This window comes from Cydia splendana, chromosome 19 (genome assembly GCF_910591565.1).
Source record: "Cydia splendana chromosome 19, ilCydSple1.2, whole genome shotgun sequence".
In the NCBI taxonomy this organism is placed as follows: domain Eukaryota; kingdom Metazoa; phylum Arthropoda; class Insecta; order Lepidoptera; family Tortricidae; genus Cydia; species Cydia splendana.
The window spans coordinates 10,243,848-10,270,802 of NC_085978.1; the positions used below are offsets into that span (position 1 = coordinate 10,243,848).

The 26,955-nt window shown below is 36.9% G+C and overlaps 1 protein-coding gene across 2 annotated transcripts in view; it reads left to right on the forward strand.

Annotated features, from left to right (window-relative positions):
• LOC134800164 (small G protein signaling modulator 2-like) overlaps nt 1-26,955 on the forward strand; it is a 135,690-nt gene that overhangs the window by 25,615 nt on the left and 83,120 nt on the right. For both annotated transcript variants that reach the window (XM_063772639.1, XM_063772640.1), the window contains exon 3: nt 2,952-3,104. In XM_063772639.1, coding sequence (XP_063628709.1) covers nt 2,952-3,104 — 153 coding nt within the window. The remainder of the gene's footprint in view (nt 1-2,951; nt 3,105-26,955) is intronic.

The following is a 26,955-nucleotide window of genomic DNA, read 5'->3' on the forward strand; positions in this document are numbered from 1 at the left end:
CTGAATTTTTTAGTATTAGTAAAGAGTCTAACGTACGAAACTTTCTTTTCAAAAAATATTTCCTTTACAACTTAACTAGACGGAGCCCCGCTACGCGGAGCTCCTATTTCTGGGCGGTTTGCCCTTCGGGCATCTGAAGCTACCTAACGAACCTAACCTACCTATTGATTTAGTTTAGTGTGACGTTCGTGAAAATAGTACACTTTGGGGGGAAAAGCCTAGGTAGATAGATACTGGAAATATTTGCTTGTGATATAATGATCAACTGGTAAAATATACGAGCATTGAAAAACGCTACATGAAAAATCGCTGCATTAAAAAAGACGATTAATGAAATTTGCGATCGTGATAAAATGCGATGTGAAAATTCGCTACTCGGAAAATATGCTTTTGTGAAAATTGTCTAACAAGTCATCAGAATGCTGGGCGACGAAAGTAGCGGATGAAAGAAGAGTGCACGCAGCGGAAATGAGAATGCTGAGATGGATGTGTGGAGTGACGAGAAAGGATCGTATTAAGAATGAGTATATAAGAGGAAGTTTGAATGTAGCTCCAGTAACGGAGAAAATGACGAGTACTAGGTTAGCGTGGTATGGGCATGTAATGAGGAGGGATGAATGCCATATAGGCAAAATAATGTTAGGGATGAATATTGATGGACGGAGAGCGTATGGTACACCCAAAAAACGATGGATGGATTGTGTGAAAGAGGATATGAGAAAGAAAGGAGTGAGTGCTGAGGAGACGAAAGACAGAGGAGAATGGAAGAGAAAAACATGTTGTACCGACCCTACATAACGTGGGATAAGGGCAGGGGAAAGAAGAGATACATTTTATACAGAAACCTTTTATGCAACGGTTCTTTGAAGTAACGAAATTAACAAATAAAAATAGTAAGTAAGTAAATATTCTTTATTGCACCAATAATTAGACATTTTACATACATGTACCTATTAGGAAAAATAGAATCAGGTAACAACAGGCGGTTTTATCGCTAACAAGCGATCTCTTCCAAACAACCTTTGGGTAGCAGGAAATGTAGCACTCATACAAAAGTCAACAGGTAGTACACGGATCTAAATATGGAGACTATCAAACACAAACACACATATATTATTACATACTACTTATATTAAAACAAAACATAATACACACATTAAAGGTGTATCCAGACTAGTCAATTTTTTGCCAATCAGATTAAATTGCCCGATCGAATCAGGACGTGCGGACGCAAACGCCAATTTGGCTCGCCGAATTCAACCGCCGATATTGACCGATATTACCGATACAATGAGGTGCGGACACAAAAATACCAATTTGTGACGCCAGTATTTTTGTTCTGGGGCATTTTTAGGGTTCCGTACCCAAAGGGTAAAACGGGACCCTATATTACTAAGACTCCGCTGTCCGTCCGTCCGTCTGTCACCAGGCTGTATCTCGTGATCTGTGATAGCTAGACAACTGAAATTTTCACAGATAATGTATTTGTGTTGCTGCATAACAACAAATACTAAAAACAGAATAAAATAAAGATTTAAGTGGGGCTCCCATACAACAAACGTGATTTTTGACCGAAGTTAAGCAACGTCGGGCGGGGTCAGTATACTTGGATGGGTGACCGTTTTTATAGATAATGGTACGGAGCCCTTCGTGTGCGAGTCCGACTCGCACTTGGCCGGTTTTTTTTTAATTTAGAGGGCTCTAATATCACCATAAATCTAAAATTGGAGATTGACGCCAATTTCATTTCTGATCAAATCGGTCGATTTGAACGGACGGACGTCTGGATACCGCTAAATACATAATATATTTTTATACTTACATATGTATATATAAAATGGCAACTTAAGGCAGAGATAGAAAGTGTAGTTTCAGCTATAGTTCAGTTATAGTTACTTAATTTAATCCAAGAGAATAACCGACCCAAGAGAATAATTATAATCCACCTAAATCCTGGTTTGTATTACTATTCACAAATCTCAAAGTCTCAAACACCACGTGAAATGTAAATCCAATTTTCAATTATATTCCTAGACCTCAATGCTAGCGCTCGGTTAACTACACAAGTGGGGATAAATTGAGACCGAATCTAAATTGAAATGTAACCCTGAATTCATTAAGAGCATACAGATTTCGAATAGGTACCTACTCGTACCAGTACCACTAATGATTATGTTATTTTGGTAGCTTTGTATATTTCATAACTAAAATAACACATAATCTAAACATAAAACTAATTAAAAACTAAACTTAAATATAAACTAAATATGTATAAAACTATTTACGCGGGCACTCTTTTGAGCTCAACTATGAAACTCGTAGTATAGTATAGGTATACCATAGGACTCGTACTTACTCGCAAAACTTTTGTTTTATATCATATACAAACGCGGTCTCATATTAAGCCTAAAATAAAATAACTCAGTCCGCTGTTGGCTGGCTTTCAGCCCGATTTATTGAATTTGTAGGAGTCAGCCAACAAAATACGAGCCTCCCCAAAGGCGTACCTACAAAATGACGCCGTTATAAATTAATTGACTCGGTTGAAGCTTGAGAGCTTAGTGGAAATTCTACTATACTATGCCGAATATCCTTTGGGGATATACATTTTGACTTCAATTTATAACCAGCAATTTGAATAAGTTTTCATTTATAATGAATGTAGGTCTTAAAATAAGAGAAAAAAAGGCCCCTCCTTTCTTAGCGCATTGTTATTCAACAGCAGATACACCTCTTTTTGGTACCCGCCCTCTGGAAAACCGATCCTTTGCCTCTACTAATACACCTCAACCCAGCACGTGTCCCCTGGGTGGTGCTAAAGAGTGACAAACCAAGAGGCAAATAATTTAATAAACATCAGCAAGATTGCGAACATTGCGATGAATACCTACTAATGCACCTAATTATGAATTTGGTACACTAACACCTTATATTTTGCTTTTGTCCATCAGGCCGTCACCCGAAAATTTGTTCACGAAGACAGCGGCGGTGTAACTACTCTCTGCGGTGCCGTAGAGGCCTGCCTCGGACAGGGCCTGCGGAGGCGAGCTTTGGGCCTCTTCAAAACCAACTCCACAACAGCGTTGCTGCATAAGATCGCTAAGGTAAGCGACACTCACTGTGTGGCCATAGAGAAACGTAGTCTCCTGGGCTGTAGAAGTTTGCCTCGGCTAGGGCCTCCGAAGGCGAGCTAAGGGCCTCTTCAAAATTAACTCTACGATAGCGTTGCTAGGCCTAAACACACTATACACTGTGCTTGGCAGCAGAAGGTTGCCACGATTATGTGTAAGCAGCCGAGCTTTTTTGCGGACCTGTGCGAACTTCGAGTCAACAATTGGCGAGAGGTCGCACAGGAGCTGTGGCGCTGTCTTGAGTCGGAGGCCAAGTCTCATTTTGGGTCGCTGAGCCAACGGAGTGAGTGTGTGAGCCGAGCTTTGGGGCTCTTCAAAACCCACTTCTTCAAAAACAGCGTTGTTGCGTTATACGCTAATGTGAGTGCAGATAATTAATAATGAATGAATGAAGGCCTCTTTCATCAAAAGGATAATAATTCAAACACACTTCAAACAGCATCGAAACTTACAATGGGGCAAGAGCGTTTGCCACCGATGTGGTATAAAAAAAAATACAACTTACCGATGGGGTTGTAAACTCCTCTTTAGCTGACCGTAATTTTTCTTGTGGCATTTATCGACCTATGCAACAGGTCGGTAGGGGGAAAGTTCAATAGACGGCCACGTGCAGTACGTTGCATATGCAATACCACATCTAATGACGCAGGCGGAAAATTGTAATCTCATTGTTTGAAAGTGTTTAGCATTGATTGTCGACATGTAAAAAAGATCTGTCAAAATCTAATACTTAGTGAAAAATATCAAATGAATTTTGCACTAGACGTGTCTTATCACATCACTACAACTACTAGTTACTACCATTACTGCTTCACTGGCTCAGTGACCCAAAAAGGATCTTGGTCGACACAAGAGAACGCCACTGCTATTCTGCGCCACTTCACGCCAGTCCTCACTTCACTTCACACAGGTCTTTTAGGGCTTCGTCGTCATACCAGCGGCATCTGGGAAAAACCAGGGACTATAGGCAATAATCAGATCCCTGATCTGTAGATTATAATTTGAATTCCGCGTAGGATGGCCCTAATGTATAGGACGTTCTCATTCTGTTTCGAGGGTCGAGGTAGGGTAGGGGTGAGAAATTGCTACATTTCCCATTTAGGGCGAGTTGTTTTAAACGCTACCTACCTAACTCGTAGAATGCTTAATTAACTTAAAATCACCCAGATATAAGGGGACCGGAATTTCCTTAAATTGAAATTGAATACATAAATTGGTTCTTTGTACAATTGTACAACGATACACCTATTTTCAGTAAAAATTTTAGATGGTATGTATGTACGTACACTACGTACCAACCAGCCAACCAGTTATTTATTTATTTAAACTTTATTGCACAATAAATGAAGAGTACAAATGGCGGACTTAATGCCTGAAGGCATTCTCTACCAGTCAACCATGGGCTAAACCGAAAGATCTAGTTGGTGCAGGCTCAGAATACTGTTACAGTAAATTTGGAAAGGAAAAAAAAAACACTAAACTATAATATATGACATTATATATGCATCATAAGTAATATTATACATAAATAAATAAATATACATACGTAAATATATACACATATATAAATATATATATACATATATATACCCACTGTAAACATCATGAGGACGACTTATGAACCTGGTCAGACAGATGCTTGCGCAACATGCGCTTGAAAGAGAATTTGTTCTGGGCCTGTCTAATAGAGAGAGGAAGATCGTTCCACAGCCGGATTGCCTGGATGGTGAAGGAATTCGACATGAAACCTGTACGATGACGGGGCACAATAAGCTGAAGGCTACGGGAGGTTCGGAGATCTGTGCCGGGGCGCGGAGTCACAAATTTGAAATTGGAACGAAGGTAATCAGGGGTTGAAGGATCGAATAGAATTGAAAACAAAGTACAGAGAATACGCAAGGAACGACGTTCACGAATAGGGAGCCAGTTAAGTTTTTTGCGATAAGCGGAGATATGGGCCGTGTTGCATAATAAACTACAACTAATATTACAAGCGGAACTCCTTTTCTAACTTCACTTATTAGAAAAGGATTTCCGCTTGTAATATTAGTTGTAGTTTATTATGCAACATGGCCCTTGTCGTATTTTCGTAGTCCAAAGACAAACCGGATGCAGTTGTTGAGTAACCGATCGAACTTGGTTAGGTAAGCTTGGGTGAGATTGCTATAACACACATCAGCATCATCCAGGTGGACCATTGACTACACATTGACTATTTTTCCCTTACGTATCTAAAACAAGTTGTTTTCTTTCCACATTATTCTCGATATATTGTCGCCTAAAATACTTAGGTACGTGTGACGTAAATAAAACGTTAAGATAATAGTCTCTCTGTTTTTGGCCTATATACGTCAGTCAGGGTTATCGATTAGGTAATATAGGATGGTAACGTTATTGATAGGTAGGGTTAACTTTGTAGATATTTATTACACTCTGCCACGTTGCGTAGATCATGCGGCATAGCCAAGGTGACAATCGTTTGCGCTTCGCTATCGTATCGCTTTGTGTCTCTCTATCACTCTTCCATATTACTTAGTGTGACAGTGACAGTTGCGTTTCTTTCGATACAGAGCGCCACGCCAGGCCTACGGGGCCACTGGCCAGGGATCAGGGAGCCTATTTGACTCGTGAACAGGTGTGCGAGGCTATGATCTTTTGATCTTACACATGTCCACTTTAACTAATGTACTCAAAGTTAGCTATATGGTAACTACCACGTCACTTCTATAATAATGTACAGGGGGGCGATTTATAAATTTCGATCGGTCGATTTCGTCACTCGAAAATCGGTGGAAAACGGCGAAATACTAATTTTTGAAATAAGAGCGATAGAACTTTGGAATCGAGATATATGGAATAGTATGCAAGCGCAACTGTATGTATATATATGTATAGATATAACTATTAACTACCCATGTCGACGTAGCCTTGTCACAAACACGTGGTCTAATCACAGATTAATAAATAGTTACTACGTAACAGATACCTCATTCCCAAACAAAAGCAAAAATACCTACGCTATAATAGCCTACAGAACCTTAATAATAATACCTGCTGCTCAGGACAAGAAGAAATGTACCATAATTACGCGCACAAAGAGTCGAGACTGTGTTGCCCGCCGTTCGAGTCACGTGCCAACGCGTCATCGTAAGAATGCGCTAGGGTTGTAGCTACCTTACCTATGATGATTATTGTAATAAAACGAATGTTGCGAATCAAATATGTTTTAGTTTTAATATAATGATTTATAATTTTTTCACTTCTCGGAATTCTCTGTTATTAAAATTTTATAAGTAGTTGAAAATATCCTAAATCGCGTAAATAATTTTAATAAATATTCAGGAGCAAAGCAACGGACAATCAACGGTTTTTAAAAGTTGTAATACGGTGCTACCAGGCCGATTAATTATTACGTCGTCAAAATTATTTAAAAATACTTTTTCTAACCCTTCAATATAATTATTAAACTTTCAGGTGGGACCTTTAGCCCGCCATAAAAAGATGAATTTTTATTATAGGCTTTTTCTTTCGTTTTTTTGACTTTTTCACCCATCTACTGCACAATAATTACGTGGTTTCGGCATTTCGAAGCGTAAGCGCGGGAAACGTGCGATGCGTGCGTTCAGGCGGGCGTTCGGCGGCCCTCTGTCGGTTGTATCGTCGACGATACGCCGAGCGGTAGGCATATAGCGCGTGGCCTTGAGCGTGTGACGGAGCCCTGGTCTAATATTGATATATGGAGATCTACGGGTACCTGTACCTACATATATTGTCGTGTCGATGTATAGATAGATTAGATATAGATTGTTTTGTAATCTTTTAAACTTAATCTGTTTAGTACGGTTTGATTTATTTCCTTTTTTAACTTGACCTTTCATCCATCAAATATGATAACCATTCTATAAAAATTCTATAAAAATAGTACATAGCTGTGCCGTAAATAAAAAGTGCTTATCATTATTACCTACTTGTTTTGTTTACTGGGCCAACACAACACGCACAAAATATCTCAATTAAACAGAGGACTTAGGAACTGTCTTCGTAATAAAGTTTTAATTGACGCTTTTGGGTTTACAGCATGGTTCTTAAGGGGAGACCTTGACCTGACAATTAATGTCTTTACCTATACTGCCTATATATGCGTTCCTGAACAAGATATAGCTTAAAGGGTAATCTTGTCTCAGGTTGGCTGAGGTTTGATTTGATTTGGGCATTTGTATGTATAGCTAAATGTTCTATTGAAACCACTGGTCGTACCTAATATTCGGCCACATTTTATATGGAGTCGTGGCATTTAGTATATTTAGTCTCACACATTTTTCTTTAGTGTAACCATATTTTTTTGTATAATATTGATACCTAATTACTTATTTATGAAATAGGATACGTTGATAACAAGCTTCTTCTTATCGTGTGAAGGGATCATTACTAAATAATATTTGGCAATATCTTGCCACCTCTAACCCCCGGGGGGTAGCTCTTGAGGTCTTCTGTAGTGCGCGTATTTGGACACAGGGAACAAGCTCATTATATTTATGTTTTCCCCTTTCAATTTTTCTGATCACAATTCAGCTGTCAGGCTCTACTACTAAGTATACTTAGATATTTTTCTTTCCAAGCACCAATGTGTAGAAAACCCTAGTTTATAAACGTAATGGGAAAATATTGGCTTTGTTCAAAGCTCTTTGTGTTGAATGGTATGTGTTGTTATATTTGCTTATTGTCACTGTATTGTTCCACTATAATATAATGCCTCGCACTTTTCCCTGAGCAATCTACACATGGCTTTATTCGATCGTTTCTTTGTTATAGTGTTTATTCGTAGTTATGTTAGCAAATGTGCTCTCAGAATATTGGGTAGGTACGATTGGCTTCTCTAGGGCTTTAGAAATGCTTTGTGAATCCCAGCGTTTGTAATACTTAATTACTTAGTTGTAATAAATCGCTATAATTTGGCTTATGTGACATGCTAAAAACTTACTTGTTTCCGGGCCCGAAAAGTAATTATTATTAATGCGTTTAGAATTAGAGATAAAAACTTTTTACAAAAAAAAGCAAACCGACTTCAAAAAGGATGAAATAAAATATTATCCTTTTTGAAGTCTATGCGTTACCAACTGATATGTTTGAAGTCGGTGCCAAGGCAAATTTTGAGCATACCATGATTTTGGTGCGATTCGATAAGGATGTACCTACGTTGGATTGCCTTACACGACGACAATAAACATAGTTTCTGTAGGTACAGTCGACGTTAAAAATATGTTTACACTTTTCGCCTTATAACAAAGGTGTAAGGTGCAAAAGTGTAAACATATCTTTGACGTCGATTGTATCTAAGAACACACCTCAGAACACACGATCAAACCTTCTTGGCGCAGTCTGTACCATGTTTGTCGGCACATTAGTGGAAATCCAATGCATTTTTTTCCGTCGTATTTTTTAAAGAGCATTTCTTACTAATGCTCGAACAGTCTATAGCACGCAAGTGTGAGATTGGGACTGAGTAATTTCCCGTCCCTTATCCAGAGGACTACATTTCAAAATATAAAACAATTCAAGAAATTTACCTTCTTGCCAAATTTCACCTAAAGCGGTTCAGTTGTTTAGCCATGAAAAGGCGACAAAGAGGCAGACAGAATTACTTACACATTTGTAATAGTTATTAGTACAGTTCTAATGGGATTTATAGCCATAAAGCTGATTATTTTTGACTGGTATTGTTACTACTTGACTTGGCACCGACTTCAAACATATCAGTTGGTAACGCATAGACTTCAAAAAGGATAATATTTTATTTCATCCTTTTTGAAGTCGGTTTGCTTTTTTTTGTAAAAAGTTTTTATTTTTCCATTTTTAGTTTTAACGTATTGTTAAGAGCGCGACGCATGAATGAAAAACAAGATCATGTTTAACACTAAATTCGTGTACCTATTTCTTTAATAAATATGTAATCAGGAATTTTCTCGAGTCCGTCTGGGAAATTATAATTCCTGTCAGTACTACACTAAATCCATCCTCCCCCCGCCACTGACCCAATCCCTCAACGCCCCGATCACTCAACCTCACAGCGCATCAACCCCTGATCCAGGAACCCCTCGACCCTGAACCAGAAATTTTCTCGAGTCCGTCTTGGAAATTATAATTCCTGTCAACTAAATCCATCCGCCCGCCCCGCCACTGACCCAATCCCTCAGCCCCCCGATCACTCAACCTCACAGCACATCAACCCCTGATCCAGGAACCCCTCGATCCTGAACCAGCAACCCTTCAACCGCCATTCCCCGACTCCTTAATCCCTGACCCCTTAACTCCTAACCCTAATCCCCGATCAGTAGCCTTACCAGCTTACCACGAGTTTGACATTGATATATTCGCTAGCATGTTTGTAACTTGCTTCCTATGCATCTCGCTCGTACTAACCTTAGTGTGAGCGAGATGCATAAAAAGTTACATTTAGATGCATAAGACGTTAGCGAATGTGTCAATGTCAAACTCGTGGTAAGGCTACAGTTGCAGTACATCAAATTGGTGGTTTTCGGAAGCAAATGCTCGAGTTACTTTAGAAAACCTCGAAATCACTTAACACGTGCCTTTAAAAATTGAGGAGTTCCCTCAATTCCTCATGGATTCCATCATCAGACCAGAACCAAAAATAATACGGAAACACCTTGGAGGTAACTTCTTCCAAACAAAAAAAGAATTACTCAAATCGGATCACAGGAGTAATCGCTGAACATACTTACATTTAAAGAAATCATCATCATTATCATCAAAATAATCATCATCATCAGGTCTACTTCATCAAATTGGTGGTTTTCGGGAGAAAATGCTCGAGTTGCTTAAGAAAACGCCCAAAACACCATGCATGTGCGTTTAAAAATTGAGGAGTTCCCTCAATTCCTCATTGATCCCATCATCAGAACAGAATTAAATTAAAATGGGACCAACTCGGAGGTAGCTCCTTTCAAACAAAAAAAGAATTACTCAAATCGGACTACGGATGTCGGAGTAATCGGTGAACGTACATAGAAAAAAAAAAAAAAATAGCCACAACCGAATACAGAACCTCCTCCTTCTATGAAATTGAAGTCGGTTAAAAAAGCACAACGTGGTCAGATTCCTTATCGTGTAAATAATGTTTTAAATGTTAATGTTATTTTGTGGATCTATACGTTTTATTAGATGATGCAGCAAATGGTTTACATGATCAAATATAAATGTGTCGATTAATTGCATTCAATCAATCAATCAAAGCATTTATTTTCAGGCTACTAAGGCCCATCGATACATACCTTACAAACTAACATAATAATATACATATATACAATTGCTATCACCATCGACTACTTGGAGCCGGATTATAACATTACTGGAGGCGCGTGCAATTTAAGAATAGCTTTTGTGTTATTGTCATAATATTATTCTACCATAATGAAATTCCTAGCACAATTCCCTGCGCAATCAACATGCAGCTAGTTTGTTTAGTTAGTTCGATCGTTGATGGCCCTCCTCAGGAAATGGAGTCGAGTTTTAAACTTAGTTTTAAGTTTCTTTCTTTGATTAGTGTTTGTGGACTTTGCAGTTAGGTATATCGTACCTTGTCATTAAAAAAAAATATATTTTACTAACTATTTTTATCAACTAATAATCGTTAATACTATCCTTATATTTTGATATTTATGAAAACAATGCTTTATATCTACTGATTAGGTAAGAAAGAATTGTTAATTGTTAAAAGAGATGACTTTCTAAGAATTAACATAGACACTCAGATTAACATAGCAACTGTACAATTGTACATAATGAATACCTCGTATGTGTATGTATAATGCATATTTCATGCGAAAGGGTTAGCATATCAAAGAACGCTCGTCGTACAGCCGAAGGCAATTTACGACCTTGGTTTTGAAACGTGATCCGTTTTAAGAACGTGAGAGCACATTTTTATGTTGAAATGTATTTGTATGGTAATTAATTATTCAAATCTTAAAAGCTGGACGTATGTTACTTGCATCTTTACGAAAGACTTCTTTGGACCACACAAGTAAAAACTCGTTATTACTACTAAGAATCCCTAAGTCTCAAATCATTATAATAAAAAACGGCGCGTAGAAATTCGTTTTTGTTCCGAAGCGTTACCTAACCAAATATCAAATTACAAGTTCCACTTTATTATCATTAGGTACTACCCTAGTAGCATTTTCGTTGGGGCCCACGGTGCCAACGGTAGGGAAAACGTTGGGATGAGGTTCGTTCCGTAGCCAACATTAATTTTGTATTGGCCCACCATCGCATTTACCAACATTCGCTGTGGCACAGATGCCCAACAATGGGCCTTTGTGTATTTTGGTACCGTTGGCTAAACAACGATAATATTCGTTGGCCCAATGATGACATATATCGCATTTACCAACATTGGCAGTGGCAGTGATGCCCAACAATGGGCCTTTGTGTATTTTGCTACCGTTCGCTAAACAACGATAACATTCGTTGGCCCAATGGTGACGAATACCGCATTTACCAACATTGGCTGTGGCACGGATGCCCAACAATGGGCCTTTGTGTATTTTGGTAACGTTGGCTAGTCAAGGATATCATCCGATGGCCCAATGATGACAAATATCGCATTTACCAACATTGGCTGTGGCACTGATACCCAACAATGGGCCTTTGTTTATTTTGGTAACGTTGGCTAATCGACGATATCATCCGATGGCCCAATGACGACAAATATCGCATTTACCAACATTGGCTGTGGCACTGATGCCCAACAATGGGCCTTTGTGTATTTTGGTAACGTTGGCTAGTCAAGGATATCATCCGATGGCCCAATGATGACAAATATCGCATTTACCAACATTGGCTGTGGCACTGATACCCAACAATGGGCCTTTGTTTATTTTGGTAACGTTGGCTAATCGACGATATCATCCGATGGCCCAATGACGACAAATATCGCATTTACCAACATTGGCTGTAGCATTGATGCCCAACAATGGGCCTTTGTGTATTTTGGTAACGTTGGCTAATCAACGATATCATCCGATGGCCCAATGATGACAAAAATCGCATTTACCAACATTGGTTGTGGCACTGATGCCCAACAATGGGCATTTGTTTATTTTGGTAACGTTGGCTAATCAACGATATCATCCGATGGCCCAATGACGACAAATATCACATTTACCAACATTGGCTGTAGCATTGATGCCCAACAACGGGCCTTTGTTTATTTTGGTAACGTTGGCTAATCAACGATATCATCCGATGGCCCAATGACGACAAATATCGCATTTACCAACATTGACTGTAGCATTGATGCCCAACAATGGGCCTTTGTGTATTTTGGTAACGTTGGCTAATCAACGATATCATCCGATGGCCCAATGATGACAAATATCGCATTTACCAACATTGACTGTGGCACTGATGCCCAACAATGGGCCTTTGTTTATTTTGGTAACGTTGGCTAATCAACGATATCATACGATGGCCCAATGACGACAAATATCGCATTTACCAACATTGGCTGTAGCATTGAGGCCTAACAATGGGCCTTTGTGTATTTTGCTACCGTTCGCTAAACAACGATAACATTCGTTGGCCCAATGGTGACGAATACCGCATTTACCAACATTGGCTGTGGCACGGATGCCCAACAATGGGCCTTTGTGTATTTTGGTAACGTTGGCTAATCAAGATATCATCCGATGGCCCAATGATGACAAATATCGTATTTACCAACATTGGCTGTGGCACTGACGCCTAACAATGGGCCTTTGTGTATTTTGGTACCGGTGGCTAAACAACGATAACATTCGTTGGCCCAGTGAGCACAAATATCGCATTTACCAACATTGGCTGTGGTACTGATGCCCAACAATACCAGTTGAGTTTGCTTGTGGCGTCACTAGATGGCGTTACTGTCTCCAAACATCGAAGTTATAGTTATTTTCTCGATTATTCCGGATATAATCATAATATTTTTTTAAAGTAACTTATAAATCTAATAGCTATAACTATAAAATTTATACATAAATTTAAAAAATTGTATTTTACCATCATTTTCTCAATTTAAATCTTAAAAAACATAAATCTCGCTTACGAAGTTTCGAAGTGCGGTTAGTATATATACAAATTAGAATGTATAGTAAGTGTACTTGCTTCGGCAGTACATATACTAAAATTGGAACGATACAGAGAAGATTAACAACAACTGCTGCCTAGGGGCCTTCATGTGGATACAACCAATGCCTACCGTAGTGTAATTGTAATATTTATCAGCAAAGGCCCAACGTCGTATTACACAACCACTTACTTAACGTAGGGTAACTGTAGGATTCGTAAATAAAAGCCCATTACATAATTAGACTGTAGGCACACTATAAATTACACAACTATTTACCTACGGTAGTATTGTAAGAATCCTACACAAGGCCCAACGTTAAAGTTACAATGTTGGCCCTTTGTGGGACAAGCTGTGTTGGGCCTTCAACCTGGTGCACGACTACCTACCGACTTGACTTGCCGTTGGGTAATTGTTGAATTTGCAAACAGAAGCACAACGAAAAAATTGCCCTTTTTTATTTTTTTGCAGTTGGCCCTACAGCAAGCCATACGGCCAAATGTAACAATTAACAAACCATCAAACAAATGTGTATAGGCCCAACCACGGCCCAACCAAAACCACCACCGTTGAATAATTGTATGATTTATTTAAATAGGCCCAACGAAAAAATTACTCTAATGGCCCTCTGTTGGGAATCTTCGGGAGGGCCTTTGTCGAGGGCCCTCCAGCAAATCGTACGGCCAAATAACCAACCATCAAACAAATGTGTATAGGCCCAACCACGGCCCAACCAAAACCACCACCGTTGAATAATTGTATGATTTATTTAAATAGGCCCAACGAAAAAATTACTCTAATGGCCCTCTGTGGGGAATCTTCGGGAGGGCCTTTGTCGAGGGCCCTCCAGCAAATCGTACGGCCAAATGTAACAATTAACCAACCATCAAACAAATGTGTATAGGCCCAACCACGGCCCAACCAAAACCACCACCGTTGAATAATTGTATGATTTATTTAAATAGGCCCAACGAAAAAATTACTCTTATGGCCCTCTGTTGGGAATCTTCGGGAGGGCCTTTGTCGAGGGCCCTCCAGCAAATCGTACGGCCAAATATAACGGTTGCCCAACTAATACGTAAACAAAGGCCCAACAAAATCCCTACAAGAAAATGCTATTAGGGTACGTACTTACTTAGATATTAACGACTGAAATCATACACATTTTATAGTAAGCTTAACTCGTTCGCGTCTTTCCTGTAGACATCGCAAAGTTAAGGAAATTTAAAGCTAATTTTACACTGCACCCTTACAGGCGGGATACATTTTTTCAGTAGGTACTTGAGACTAAAATAAGAAAAACAGGATGTATATGTTCCAGAGTTGTTAACTTTTATTGTATTGTCCACAGAAATGACCTTTTTCTAAAATGTGTTTGACCCAGGTACGTATCTATTTACTTATAAGATGTCTTCGGGTAAACACGTACTTTTATCATAAACACAAATACTTAGACCATACCGTAAATATGTGTAAAATGAAGTAAATACCGCGCCAGTAACGCGTGTATAATATTGCTTTGAGACTAAGCCGGGTATTGTTGTGAAGCTTGGAAAGCCACGCTCGACGGGAGAGTAAAAGCTTGTCCGTGTATACAATGGAACACTATGCGATACTTTGTTTGTGCCGAGATTAGGCTGTGTACGCAGAAGTTTGTTACTACGAGACAGTGAGATTACTATCGAAAATTCTCATTACGTTGCTGGGCATTTTCACTTAAAAGTGTAGGTACCATTTTTTTTCGAAATTCCATCATCTTTTGGGTTATTTCTACTTAGAATCACGAGGCCTATCGATTAAAAAAAAATGTGTCCCAAAAGAAATATCAGTTTTGTAACGCATTTTAACATTTTGTATGACCGTTACAAAACTAACACCCAGTATGAAAAACTGCGGACACTTTTTTCTTTGTCTCATTCAATAGTACTCGTGATTCTGAGTCTAAATACCCCAAAAGTTGATGGTTTTTTCGAAAAAAAGTAAACGGTACCATTTTTTCTGATAACCCCATGCTACAGGTGATAATGAATACTTTGGTGGCGGCGTCCCTTTGGTGGATTCTTCGATAGAGTTTATAAACTGAAATAGATGTCATATATGTACTAAAGAAAAAGTGGCAAAGCCCTTCATCGGCGGAGGCTGGAGGCCTTAGGACGTAAAAAAAAAACTTAAAATATAATTACATTTGTTTCCAAAGTTTATTAAATAATTTATTTATTTAATACAGTACCTTTAACCTGACCCTTATGAAATTATAAGGTTCTACAACCTTTTTAATCAGCAATGTGACACACGACACGACATTGCCTAGTGGTCATGTATTAGATAATTTAAATCTAAACGACGTACATTTACCTAAAAAGGTTGCTGTAAGATGAAATCTCATTTGAAATTCTGCGCGAGATTTAATGCGTTTAAAATTAAATCATCGTTTGTGGGATTAGTACGTGGTATAAAACAGGAGTGTTATTCTCATCGCTAACAGCAGCACCAGCAGTGAATTAAAAGTTTAAGTGATAAGTAACCAAAGTGTGCTTTTGGGTTACAAAACTTAGTTACTGATTTGCAGTTTGCTGGCGAAAAGATTCAAAACTGTAGTCTTCAACGTGCGGAAATGCCAGAAACTTCTCACGTCTCCGTATGGAAAACGAAAATTGCCAATAAAAAAACAAAATGGAAGTCTTCATATTTTTTTAAAGTTCCGTAAATTTTCCGTAACTTGCACAATTTTGTAATCTTGTTGATAACGCAGAGGCAGAGGCATGACTTAAATTTTACTTAGTAGATAAAAAATATGACTCACAGTCACCATACAAATAGGGTCTCCCATAGGTATTCAATTTTCAATGTAAGTAGTAGGTAAGGTTAGGTATGTATATATTTTCGACGAGGTTTTATTTTGATTAAGTATACATATTATGGACTTACATACGTAGATTACAAATGTCAACAATATTTGAGTATTAGATGTGATGATATTGGTTGTAATCCAACGGGAAGAAGAGATGTGGATTACAACCCATGATATTGGTTGGTTTCCGCTAGGGTTTCTGCTCGAGAATTCTCGAGGCGAGAAATCTCGAGAAATTTGTCCTTCGTCGAGACGGGAAAAAAAATCTCAATGCCTCGAGAACTCGAGAAATAAATCTCTTGTGATAAGTAACAAGAAACACGCGTTTAAAGATGTGATGTGTCTATAGTGTATTTCTTTAAGCAGTTAAATAAATGTAAACAATGTTTTTTTTTTTACATTTCCAGGTACCTACCTAAAACATTTATTAGTTAACCAACCAAATAAAGAACTGCTTTGATCCGTTTTACTTTTAAAAAACTACTACCCTTGCATGTCTAAATAATTGAACTCGTTTTAGGTTTATTACTATAATTCGTTTTTTTAGCATTAGAAAAAACGCTTTAATAATTTAGAAATTTGTTACTTATGAAAGCAAATTATATAAATGATCGTATATGATTTATAATTCCTACATATTTTTCATAAGTGTTTTTCATTAAAAATACACGCCAAGACACGCTTATCTTCTTTCTAACGCTAAAAAAACGAATTATATGGCCATGTAATAACAAAATATTACAAAACTAAATTACTATTGATAAATCAAATCATCCAGATATTTCCTATTAGCAAAATAGCACAATATTTTTTCTAAGCAGCTTCATTGTTAAGTTGAGTACAGTCGCCATCAGATATATCGGAGCGTCCGAGGTGCTCAAAAATATCTGAACACGCACTCTAACGCCTCGACAATAGAGACGTGTTCAGATATTTGTGAGCGCCTTATCCGCCCCGATATATCTGATGGCGACTGTACCTATATTCATATTACTTAGAAAAACTTGAATTTTCTTGCCTTATAAAATACCATATTGTGATTTATTTTCATTTTGTTAAATACATAAAGAAATACACTATAGCATATCACATCGCACGCCTGCACCTATAGTTTTTTTTGTTGTTGAATTTTGATTATTGAGTGCAATTTTTGGTAGCTAAAAATTTGCCATTTGTTTGATTATTGATCGTACCTACGACTCCTATGAGTCTGATTTGTAATACCTAAAGCAAAAAAATTAAAATATTATGGTGTTTTTTGAAACTTTCAAAATTTCTCGAGATAGTCGAGAAACTTGAGAAATCCTGGTCGAGAATTCCCGTGCCTCGAGAAATCAAAAAGGTCGAGAAACCAGAAACCCTAGTTTCCGCTCATCTCTGCCTCAGTGCAAAGGCAGCTTAACGAACGTCTGAGTGCGGTAGTCTATTTGCAACTGTAGCAGTATTTTACGGACTACAGTGTTCTCAGTAGAGCATGAATAGCATGATAGTCAACCCAAGTAGCACAGATTAGCTGTATAGCAGTCGCATAATGAAGTAGGAATACGCTTGAAGCTGGAATATAAAAACTGCATAAGAGCTGTATAAGCGTCTTTTCAGCTTTTATAACTCTTAAATGGGCACAAATTAGGCAGCCTTAAGTTCACATAGCTACTTAAGAGCGTTGTAGCAGCATTTTAACGGAATTATAAGGGGTAACAGGAGTTATAAGAGGTGTATATTGGCTGGGTAAGAGACCACCAGTTACCCTTTATTCAGCTAATATGTCACATGTGCGCCCTAATACCGGGAAAGATTGACGTTGGGCTGAATAAAAGATAATTAATAACATACTTTTACACCTCTGCCTTAAAAATCTGCTATTATATTTAGTATAGTGACGACGAACGCAGAGGTGAACATATTTATATTGAAGCAAAAACGTTAAGCGCAACGACACCATAAGTCATTTTGTTAAAGTGTTTAGTTAAATGTTTGTACATGATCTTTTATATATTAATGCGAGAAATATGTTTGGGAATGCAAGTTTATTGACATTATATATATACATTATCTAAGAAAATTTCAGTGCGCCACGAAAATAATCAGTATTTATTTAAATTAATGATATAAATAAGCTATGTGTAAAAACTATTTCAGTGGTTCGGACAGAATTATGAGATAAAAAGTTAATAATACGTTATAGGAAGTACTAAACTAATGATTTAGGTTAAGAACTCAGGCACAAAACCATATTGTTACCCTTAAAAGTTGGAAAAGCAATTTCAATTTTGTAGGTTATATACAATAAAATGGCGGTCAATGTTAAAAAGCAACGTGAACCGTTAAAATTCTTATATGCAGCATACGACTGTTATATATCCCACTATAAAGTCCAAGTCGTTATTTCGATACACTAGTGAACCTCTAAACAGTTATAAGGCATCTTATGAACGTTTTAACAGCCGCTATGCAGACAGTCCCAATGGTAGTATAATAGGCTGCTTAGCGGTAAACATGTTCAGCGCTAAGCCGTATTATGCGCCACATGTGTTCGATTATACGTCTATTGGTTTCATAATAGTTCACTCGTTCTCCCTTATAATAAGTCAGCGAAATAAAAGCTGCTTTAGCGGTAAACATGTTCAGCGATAAGCTGTATTATGCGCCCCATGTGTTCCATTATACGTCTATTGGCTTCATAATAGTTCATTCGTGCTTCCTCAAAAAGTCAGAATAATAAAAGCTGCTTAGCGGTAAACATGTTCAGCTATAAGCTGTATTATGCGTCCCATGTGTTCCATTTATACGTCTATTGGCTTCATATTAGTTCACTCGTGCTCCCTTAAAAGTCAGCGTAATAAAAGCTGCTTAGCGGTAAACATGTTCAGCGATAAGCTGTATTATGCGCCACGTGTGTTCCATTATACGTCTATTGGCTTCATAATAGTTCATTCGTGCTTCCTTAAAAAGTCAGCGTAATAAAAGCTGGTTAGCGGTAAACACGTTCAGCGATAAGCTATATTATGCGCCACATGTGTTCCATTATACGTCTATTGGCTTCATATTAGTTCACTCGTGCTCCCTTAAAAGTCAGTGTAATAAAAGCTGCTTAGTGGTAAACATGTTAAGCGACAAGCTGTATTATGTGCCACATGTGTTCCATTATACGTCTATTAGCTTCATAATAGTTCACTTGTGCTCCCTTAATAAGTCAACGTAATAAAAGTCCACAATTACCTCCTTATACAGCACATGGCGTAATTTTATCCACTAAACAGACCTTATAACGGTTAAAGCATTTGATAACCCTTAAAGCTGTATAGGGTCGTAGCAAATATACCTTTATATCACTCTTTGCGTATTAATGGTAGTTTTCAGAGCCGTAATGCAGCTTTTAATCAGCCCTAAGCTATATAAATATCACTGAGATCTATTATACAGCTGTAGGACCACGAGTGTGCTCTTATAAGTGTCTTAATACGCACAGAGCGTTAGATAGAACTAAAAGTGAGTAGTTATAGAGCTATCTGTGCTACTTGGGAATCGATCGAGGCCACTTAATGTTGGTTAGCTTGAGGATTCGACGTACCAGCTCTGAAGCGAAATATACAAGGGCAAACCCTTTGCAGTTTAATCCTCCTGTGGCTTTCAAAACCTACCCAACTCAAAGTGTTGCGGTGAACGGCTCAAGCGCTTTTAGGTTTGTTTAAGTACATAATAGTATGGGTAATTTAAATTAGGGGTGCATTACATTTGTTATAATTACTTTTCATATATTGTGACGTTTATACAATAAAAGTGCAATGCGAACTACCTGCAAGTCGACATTCTGTTGTCAACTGTCATGGCGTACAGGCGGGTCGCGGAGCACACCTGACTGACCAACTGAGTTTTATTTATCACCTTGTAATACAACAGAACCTAGACGCCACAATGGCGACGAGGATAAAGAACGTAAGAAAAAACAAAAAAATCGATGGAGTTGCTAAATAACCGACAAAAAGTTATCAGTTTGAAATTATTTTTTCAATAAAAGGGAGGGAGACGAATGACCCAAATAGCACAGGTATGATGGACCCATTGTGGACTTAATTTATAGCTCTGAGCACATAAACATCTTTATAAGGTACACTTCTGGTATTTAAACTATATTTTGATCGAGAAAAGAACTATTTTTACGCTAATATTATTACTATAGGGCACATTTCAACGTCTTATTCAGTTTAAATACTATTTAATGCTTTTACCTTTCCAAAAAACGGGTCGGTGAACAGAAATTAAGCCAAATACAGTAAAATAAGTTATTAAAAAAAAGGAATAAAACTTTTATAGCGACTGTGTATTTAAGGAAGCGTGTAAAACTATAATTAAGTTATACGTATAATAAATAAACTGTCGCGCATATTGCTGTGTAGTGCTGAATATGTCTGTTCACCGGTAATTTACTACAGGTAACTAAGTATACCAACGTGGTGCTGTCTGCGTTAACGGTTGTTGAAACAATATCTGGGTGCGCTGTAGTTTATTATTAGCTCACAAATGTATCTAATTAACGACAAATGCTTAATAATAGTTCACATAATAGGGTTAGCACTTTTAACCAGAAGTTATCTACCTAAATAAATAATAAGTGTACGCTTTATTTAGCGTCAGACTCAATAAAAATCAACAGATCATCTGCTATACAACATGGTGCTACTTAGCTTACGTGTGCTAGTTAGATATGCATTTAAATTATTTAACCAAATCAGCATAATATTATCTGGGTCTTGTTTCTATAATGCAAAAGAAAAAATAAATAATCAAACTGATACTGTCGGTGAAATTTGTCGTAAAGCTTAAGCGTAATATGAGTACTTATTCTCCAAAAATGGAATACTTTTATGGTTGTAAATGTTGTTGTGTTAATATTGCACTCACCCTCCTGGGGCCCAGCCATACAAGGAAAAAGTCTGAAATTTGCTATTGAAATTTGAATCTATAGTGTAGGATTCAGGGTTGATTTTGTTTGTTTAAAATGGAACGAAGCAAAACAGATGCAACTCTGCTTCAATTAAACATTAGGTTGTGTCGCTAAGGAGCAAAATGTCATGGTTACGGCGACGGCGAACATTGAATCCTGAACGAAGCGAGGTATTAAAATGGAATACTGAGCGTAGTGAGGGATTCAAGTGTTAACGCCCAAAGTGAAAATAATTTTGCTACCATGTGACCCATACTGCTTTTCACATCACATAATATATGTATAAGGAAATAAAAAATAAAAAAAAAGTTAAATTAAAGAACCTAAAGTCTTAAGAGTTTAAACCTAAAGAGTCTGAAAAGTCTAAAGAGTAAAGAGTCTAAAAAGTCTAAAGAGTCTAAAGAGTCTAAAGAGTCTAAAGAGTCTAAAGAGTCTAAAGAGTCTAAAGAGTCTAAAGAGTCGAAAGAGTCTAAAGAGTAAATAGTCTAAAGAGCCTAAAGAGACTAAAGCGTTTAAAGAGTCTAAATAGTCTAAAGAGTCTAAAGAGTCTAAAGAGTCTAAAGAGTCTAAAGAGTCTAAAGAGTCTAAAGAGTCTAAAGAGTCTAAAGAGTCTAAAGAGTCTAAAGAGTCTAAAGAGTCTAAAGAGTCTAAAGAGTCTAAAGAGTCTAAAGAGTCTAAAGAGTCTAAAGAGTCTAAATAGTCTAAAGCGTTTAAAGAGTCTAAATAGTCTAAAAAGTCTAAAGAGTCTAAAGAGTCTCAAGAGATTAAAGAGTAAAGAGTCTAAATAGTCTAAAAAGTAAAGAGTCTAAATAGTCTTAATAGTCTAAATAGTCTAAAGAGTCTAAGGAGACTACAGAATCTAAGTTAGAGTCTAAAGATTGTAAGAGTTTAAATAGTCTAAAGAAGGCTAAAGGGTCTAAGAGTCTTGAGAGTCTGAAGAATCTAGAGTCGTACATGTGTGCAGTAAACAGATTTTGTTGAAAATAATTATAATAAAAAAAAACCATTTTCCGAATAAATGTAAAAAATTCTTCCACCGAACTTAGAAAGTACCTACTACAGCTGGTAGGACCGTGGGCCTTGGGAAGGTATGGCTATGCTTAATAATTCTGCCGCGCCAGCAATGATTGCGCGGTGATCGATTACATTTGGAAACTCATGAAATGCTTACCTTGTCCTCCTTAAATAAGTTCTTTATTTAATTATTTAAACGAGTTTTCAAATGCAAGTACCGCGGTTATGGTGGTGGGGCGGGGTTGCTGATGCCGACTATGGTGCATTTAAAATAATTAACTAGACATTGACACAACCTTGCCTATAAATATGAAAACTAGAGAAGTCGAGTTTCATAGGCTGAAAAGACAATGGTATTAATGTATAGTTTATGCAAGATACGAGTTCCGTATAAATAAATACCTACAATTGGAGTGAAGACTCCGTGAGTGGAACCTAAGTCCGAATAAGGAAATACCATTGGAGTGAAAACTCCGCGAGTGCTGCATGGGATATCGGCCCATGTAGTGCAAATGATAAGTTCTTCAGAATTAAAAATAAATATAGCTCAGGAAAAATTCCATAAAATTTAAATTGTTAGTAATATGTGACTATAATTAACGTTAAGGAGTGAAACTCAGGTTATTGTCACAAAGACTCGTTGAACTTTAATGTATGTCTTGGGGTCCAATCCTATGTATATGTGTCTACCTGTTCTGTTTGTTACACGTTAGGTTACTTCGATAACTCCTCAAGTACAGAAACTCGGTAGTTAGAAGGTACTTACCTAACGCACATGTTCCGTGCTTACTTACGGATAGTATTTAATTACAATGATGTCTTAATTGTCCGCTTTAGAATGTGCCTGAGTGTCGTGTGCCTGCTATCTGCGAGCACTCTTCCAAGTACGCACGTTTCAGAAGCTAGCGTAATGGACATTTTTAATGTTGCTGTCGACAAATTATAAGAATACTTTTCGCAAAAACAGAGTTTGTATGAACGATTCGTGTTTCGACTGATGCAACAAGAATTGTACTTTGGAAATTTCTAATCTAATCTATTCCTAATGATTCTAAATGTGATTTCAATGCGGAAAATTGAGCCTCCGCCCATCTAAAGGAAAATATTGAATCTAGGGGTTTCAGTTACAATAAACAAGTGATTATGGGAACAAATTTGATAAAATGTTAGGAGGCAACTGAAAGAGTTTTTGGGCAAACATAACAAACAGGTAGACAGGATTGCGATAATGGCGCCGCCTTCCCCCTAAAAGATAAAATGTGCCGGCATGTGATAAATGTGCCTACAAAGGCCAATTCAAAATGCAAAGCTGCACTAGGACTAAATGAGTACCGATAAAAGTCGACGGGCCGACTAAATTAAAGTCCAAAAATAAATAAATTACCTAAAGCCAATCAACTAATTTTAGTGCAAAAAGAACACAATAGTAATTCTATAAATTTACAATCAGGTCAAAGGTCAATTTAAGGTAAATAAATAGACGCTGGGTCCGTCACAATGCCACACATTGTGTAGGTATCTAAAGTAAATGCTGAAAAAAATACAAAGTACCAATCAGTGACGATGCGTGAAACCTTGCACTCCCACTGCGCTACTTTATATATGACTTGTTCCTAATAGTGAAAACATACACATACGAACATAGTAACCAAATCCGTAAAATGGACGGCCAAGTGATGGCGTCAATATCGGACAGTTACCCAGATACGTTAGTGGGAAATTTATACTGTGTACGTATAAAAACGTAAGGACCAGACGTGATCTTGATTGCACCAAATTGCAGTTTGCCTAGTTGAGGTTGAAACTAACAAAATCAAACAAACCTTGTAAATTGAGTTTGCAGATCGAGCCTCTATATTTGCAAGAGTACATATATATTATAAAAGAGTTATTTACTTAAGTCGTTGTTTAATTATCGTACAGGTACTAAGTACCAAGTATGAACTTAAACCCAAAATGGCCTAGGGTTTTATTAAAGCAACGGAATAATAATAAAGTAAATCTTCGAACAATGTACTCGGTGAAACCGTGTTCATGGTAATGAAATTCCATTGGTTCCTTGTAAAATATACATAATTAGAGTTAAACAATATATGCCACCATCAAAATGAACATACACAGGTGCTAGTTTTGCTCTATAATATATCTGTAAGTAATTGAACCTAAGGGAAGCAAAATGTCTATAAAAAAAATATTAATGTGACTGTAACCATGGTCAAATTAAGGCTGTGTATATTGTAGTCAAGGGCTACTGTAGACTATAGTCAAGGCTAAAATCAACTTCCAATTGTAAGCAGGGATTAAAGTTGTTTTCATAACATAAATAATATCATTCATTGTATAAGTAACATTAAGTTGCTAGATTAACAGTACAGTCGATATACCATACTTGAATATAATTGAGGTCAATACTGTATTCAGCAAGTATTATAATTAAAAAACGGTAATAAAATAATGTATCCAATGCAATTTATAATAATAACGGTCAAATATGTAGGTACCTACATCATTTTACCCGAGTAATAGAAATCTATTTGTATAGATCATGGTTTGCGTAAATAACATACCAGTACACAAGTAAAACTAAATAGGTTGTGATATTTGGTATGACTTTTTACCTTACTTAACATTGGACCATTTACGTATATTATAAATTGCATTATATCTATATATTATACTATATTACCTATCAAACAGCCAAGTAAAACTGAGGAAATCAGTTGTTGCCAATAAATAATGTACATGTACGAGATGTTATTGGAAAGCGACCTGTATGTTACAATTTTATTGGAAATTCACGAAATAGGTATTAATTGTGTGAAACGTGTGTGTGAAGCTTGAACGCTAATGAAAATACCTAGAAAAGTGTAAGCATCCAAAGAAAATATGTATCAATTGAGGTTAAACTCCTAAGATATTTAAACCTCGAGTTATTATCAATTTGAATAAAAGAAAGCAGACTCAAAATTCAAAACTGAAAAAAGGAGAAGGAGAGAGACTGATATTGTAAAAGTAAAACCATAATTGTATTAAAACACTTTATTACGCTAAACAAGTACATAACAATAAGATAATAGAATAAATGTGTACAAAGGCGAACTCATCCCTTTAAAGGATCTCTTCCAGCTGACCGCTAAGCAACTGAGAGAGATACTAGGAATAGTGTAAATATTCCAAGGTTATATTGTTAAAAAATGTTTATTGTTGAACTGTTGAGAAATGAATATATCCACACCTCGCCGAGTTTCTTCCGCCGGTTCTTCTCGGGTCTGAGGTTAACGCTGTTTTCCGAACCGGTGGTAGTATGTCGGAATTAGAATCTAAATTAACCTAGCAGTTATAAGATAAACAGATGTGAGATGACTGAACTATTGTTGCATGGCTAACGCATAAAATAAAATAAATAAATCATTATAAAAAGGAAGAGATGTGACGTTTATACAATAAAAGTGCAATGCGAACTACCTGCAAGTCGACATTCTGTTGTCAACTGTCATGGCGTACAGGCGGGTCGCGGAGCACACCTGACTGACCAACTGAGTTTTATTTATCACCTTGTAATACAACAGAACCTAGACGCCACATATATTATAGTTTGATATATCGTTATTTTGAATAACGTAATAAATGGCATACTACCGTAATACCTAATTAACGGTATACATAATGTTATTATTGGTATAATGGTCATAAGGTATATTTACACTTCGTCTAATATACATTGCCATATTTATTACATACTCTAAAGCATATTATTTGTTATAACAAGTGACATCACATAATTATTTATGTAGCATAATAGTTGCATGACTTAAATGGGTTAGGTTAGGTTGGAACTGCGACTCCGCACAAACGAATAACTACCTAACAAAAGGAGGGTTAGGTTAGGTTAGGACTTTGACCCTCCGTAGAATAAAATATTCTATCAAAAAAGTGGTTTAGGTTAGGTTTGAACTGCGGTCCCCGCAGAACGAAATCCGTGAAAAAATAGGTTAGGTTAGGTTAGAACTGCGACCTCCCTAGAATAAAATAGCTAGCAAAAGCAGTAGGCCTGCGTACTAGTTATAAAAAGTATGTAAAACTTTACGTTATCAGTAAATGAAATATGACAAAAAATGTTATACGATATATGTATTTATACTTGATAAAATTGTATGAAGTATTACGTTATTGTTAGAATCTTCCTCAATAAAACACAGTTGTACTGGTAATCCACAATTAACATTTATTTTCTTTCTTCCCGACCTCTTTTACATTCTTGAACGACCCGAACTAACCGACCGCCTTCTACCCGTCTTCTATATTTTTTTATTTCCAACTCCCAAACTACCTTCATTAAAAATATTGTCAGTATTACCAATTGTAAAAATGTTAAATAATTATAAAAGTTGTAATAAAAGTTAGTTTTAAATTACTCGAACCTTACATTCGACCATCCTGACGTCGTGTATGGTCCCCATACACGCGCCTGGTGGAACCTTACATTCGGTCAGTTAGTTCAGTTAATAACAAAACCATTTTATTTTATTATAACATTAATTTGTTAAGTACATTTGCAATATGATATACTAAACCTACTCTTGGGTTTCATTCGCAAAATTAACAAAAACAATTTCTCCTCCTACATTTGAATTTGAGTCTAATATTTACGCTAGTATAAAATTACGTCAAACTACTCGACATATTTAAGTTTTACATGATTTATTAAACCTCTAGTATAAAATTACGTCAAACTACTCGACATATTTAACTTTTACATGATTTATTAAACCTCGAACCAATCTCTTCTCAAGGGATTTAAATAAACCTCGAACCAATCAATTCTCGAGGGACTTAAACTAAACCTCGAACCAATCACTTCTCGAGGTTCTACCAATAAGCATTCCTT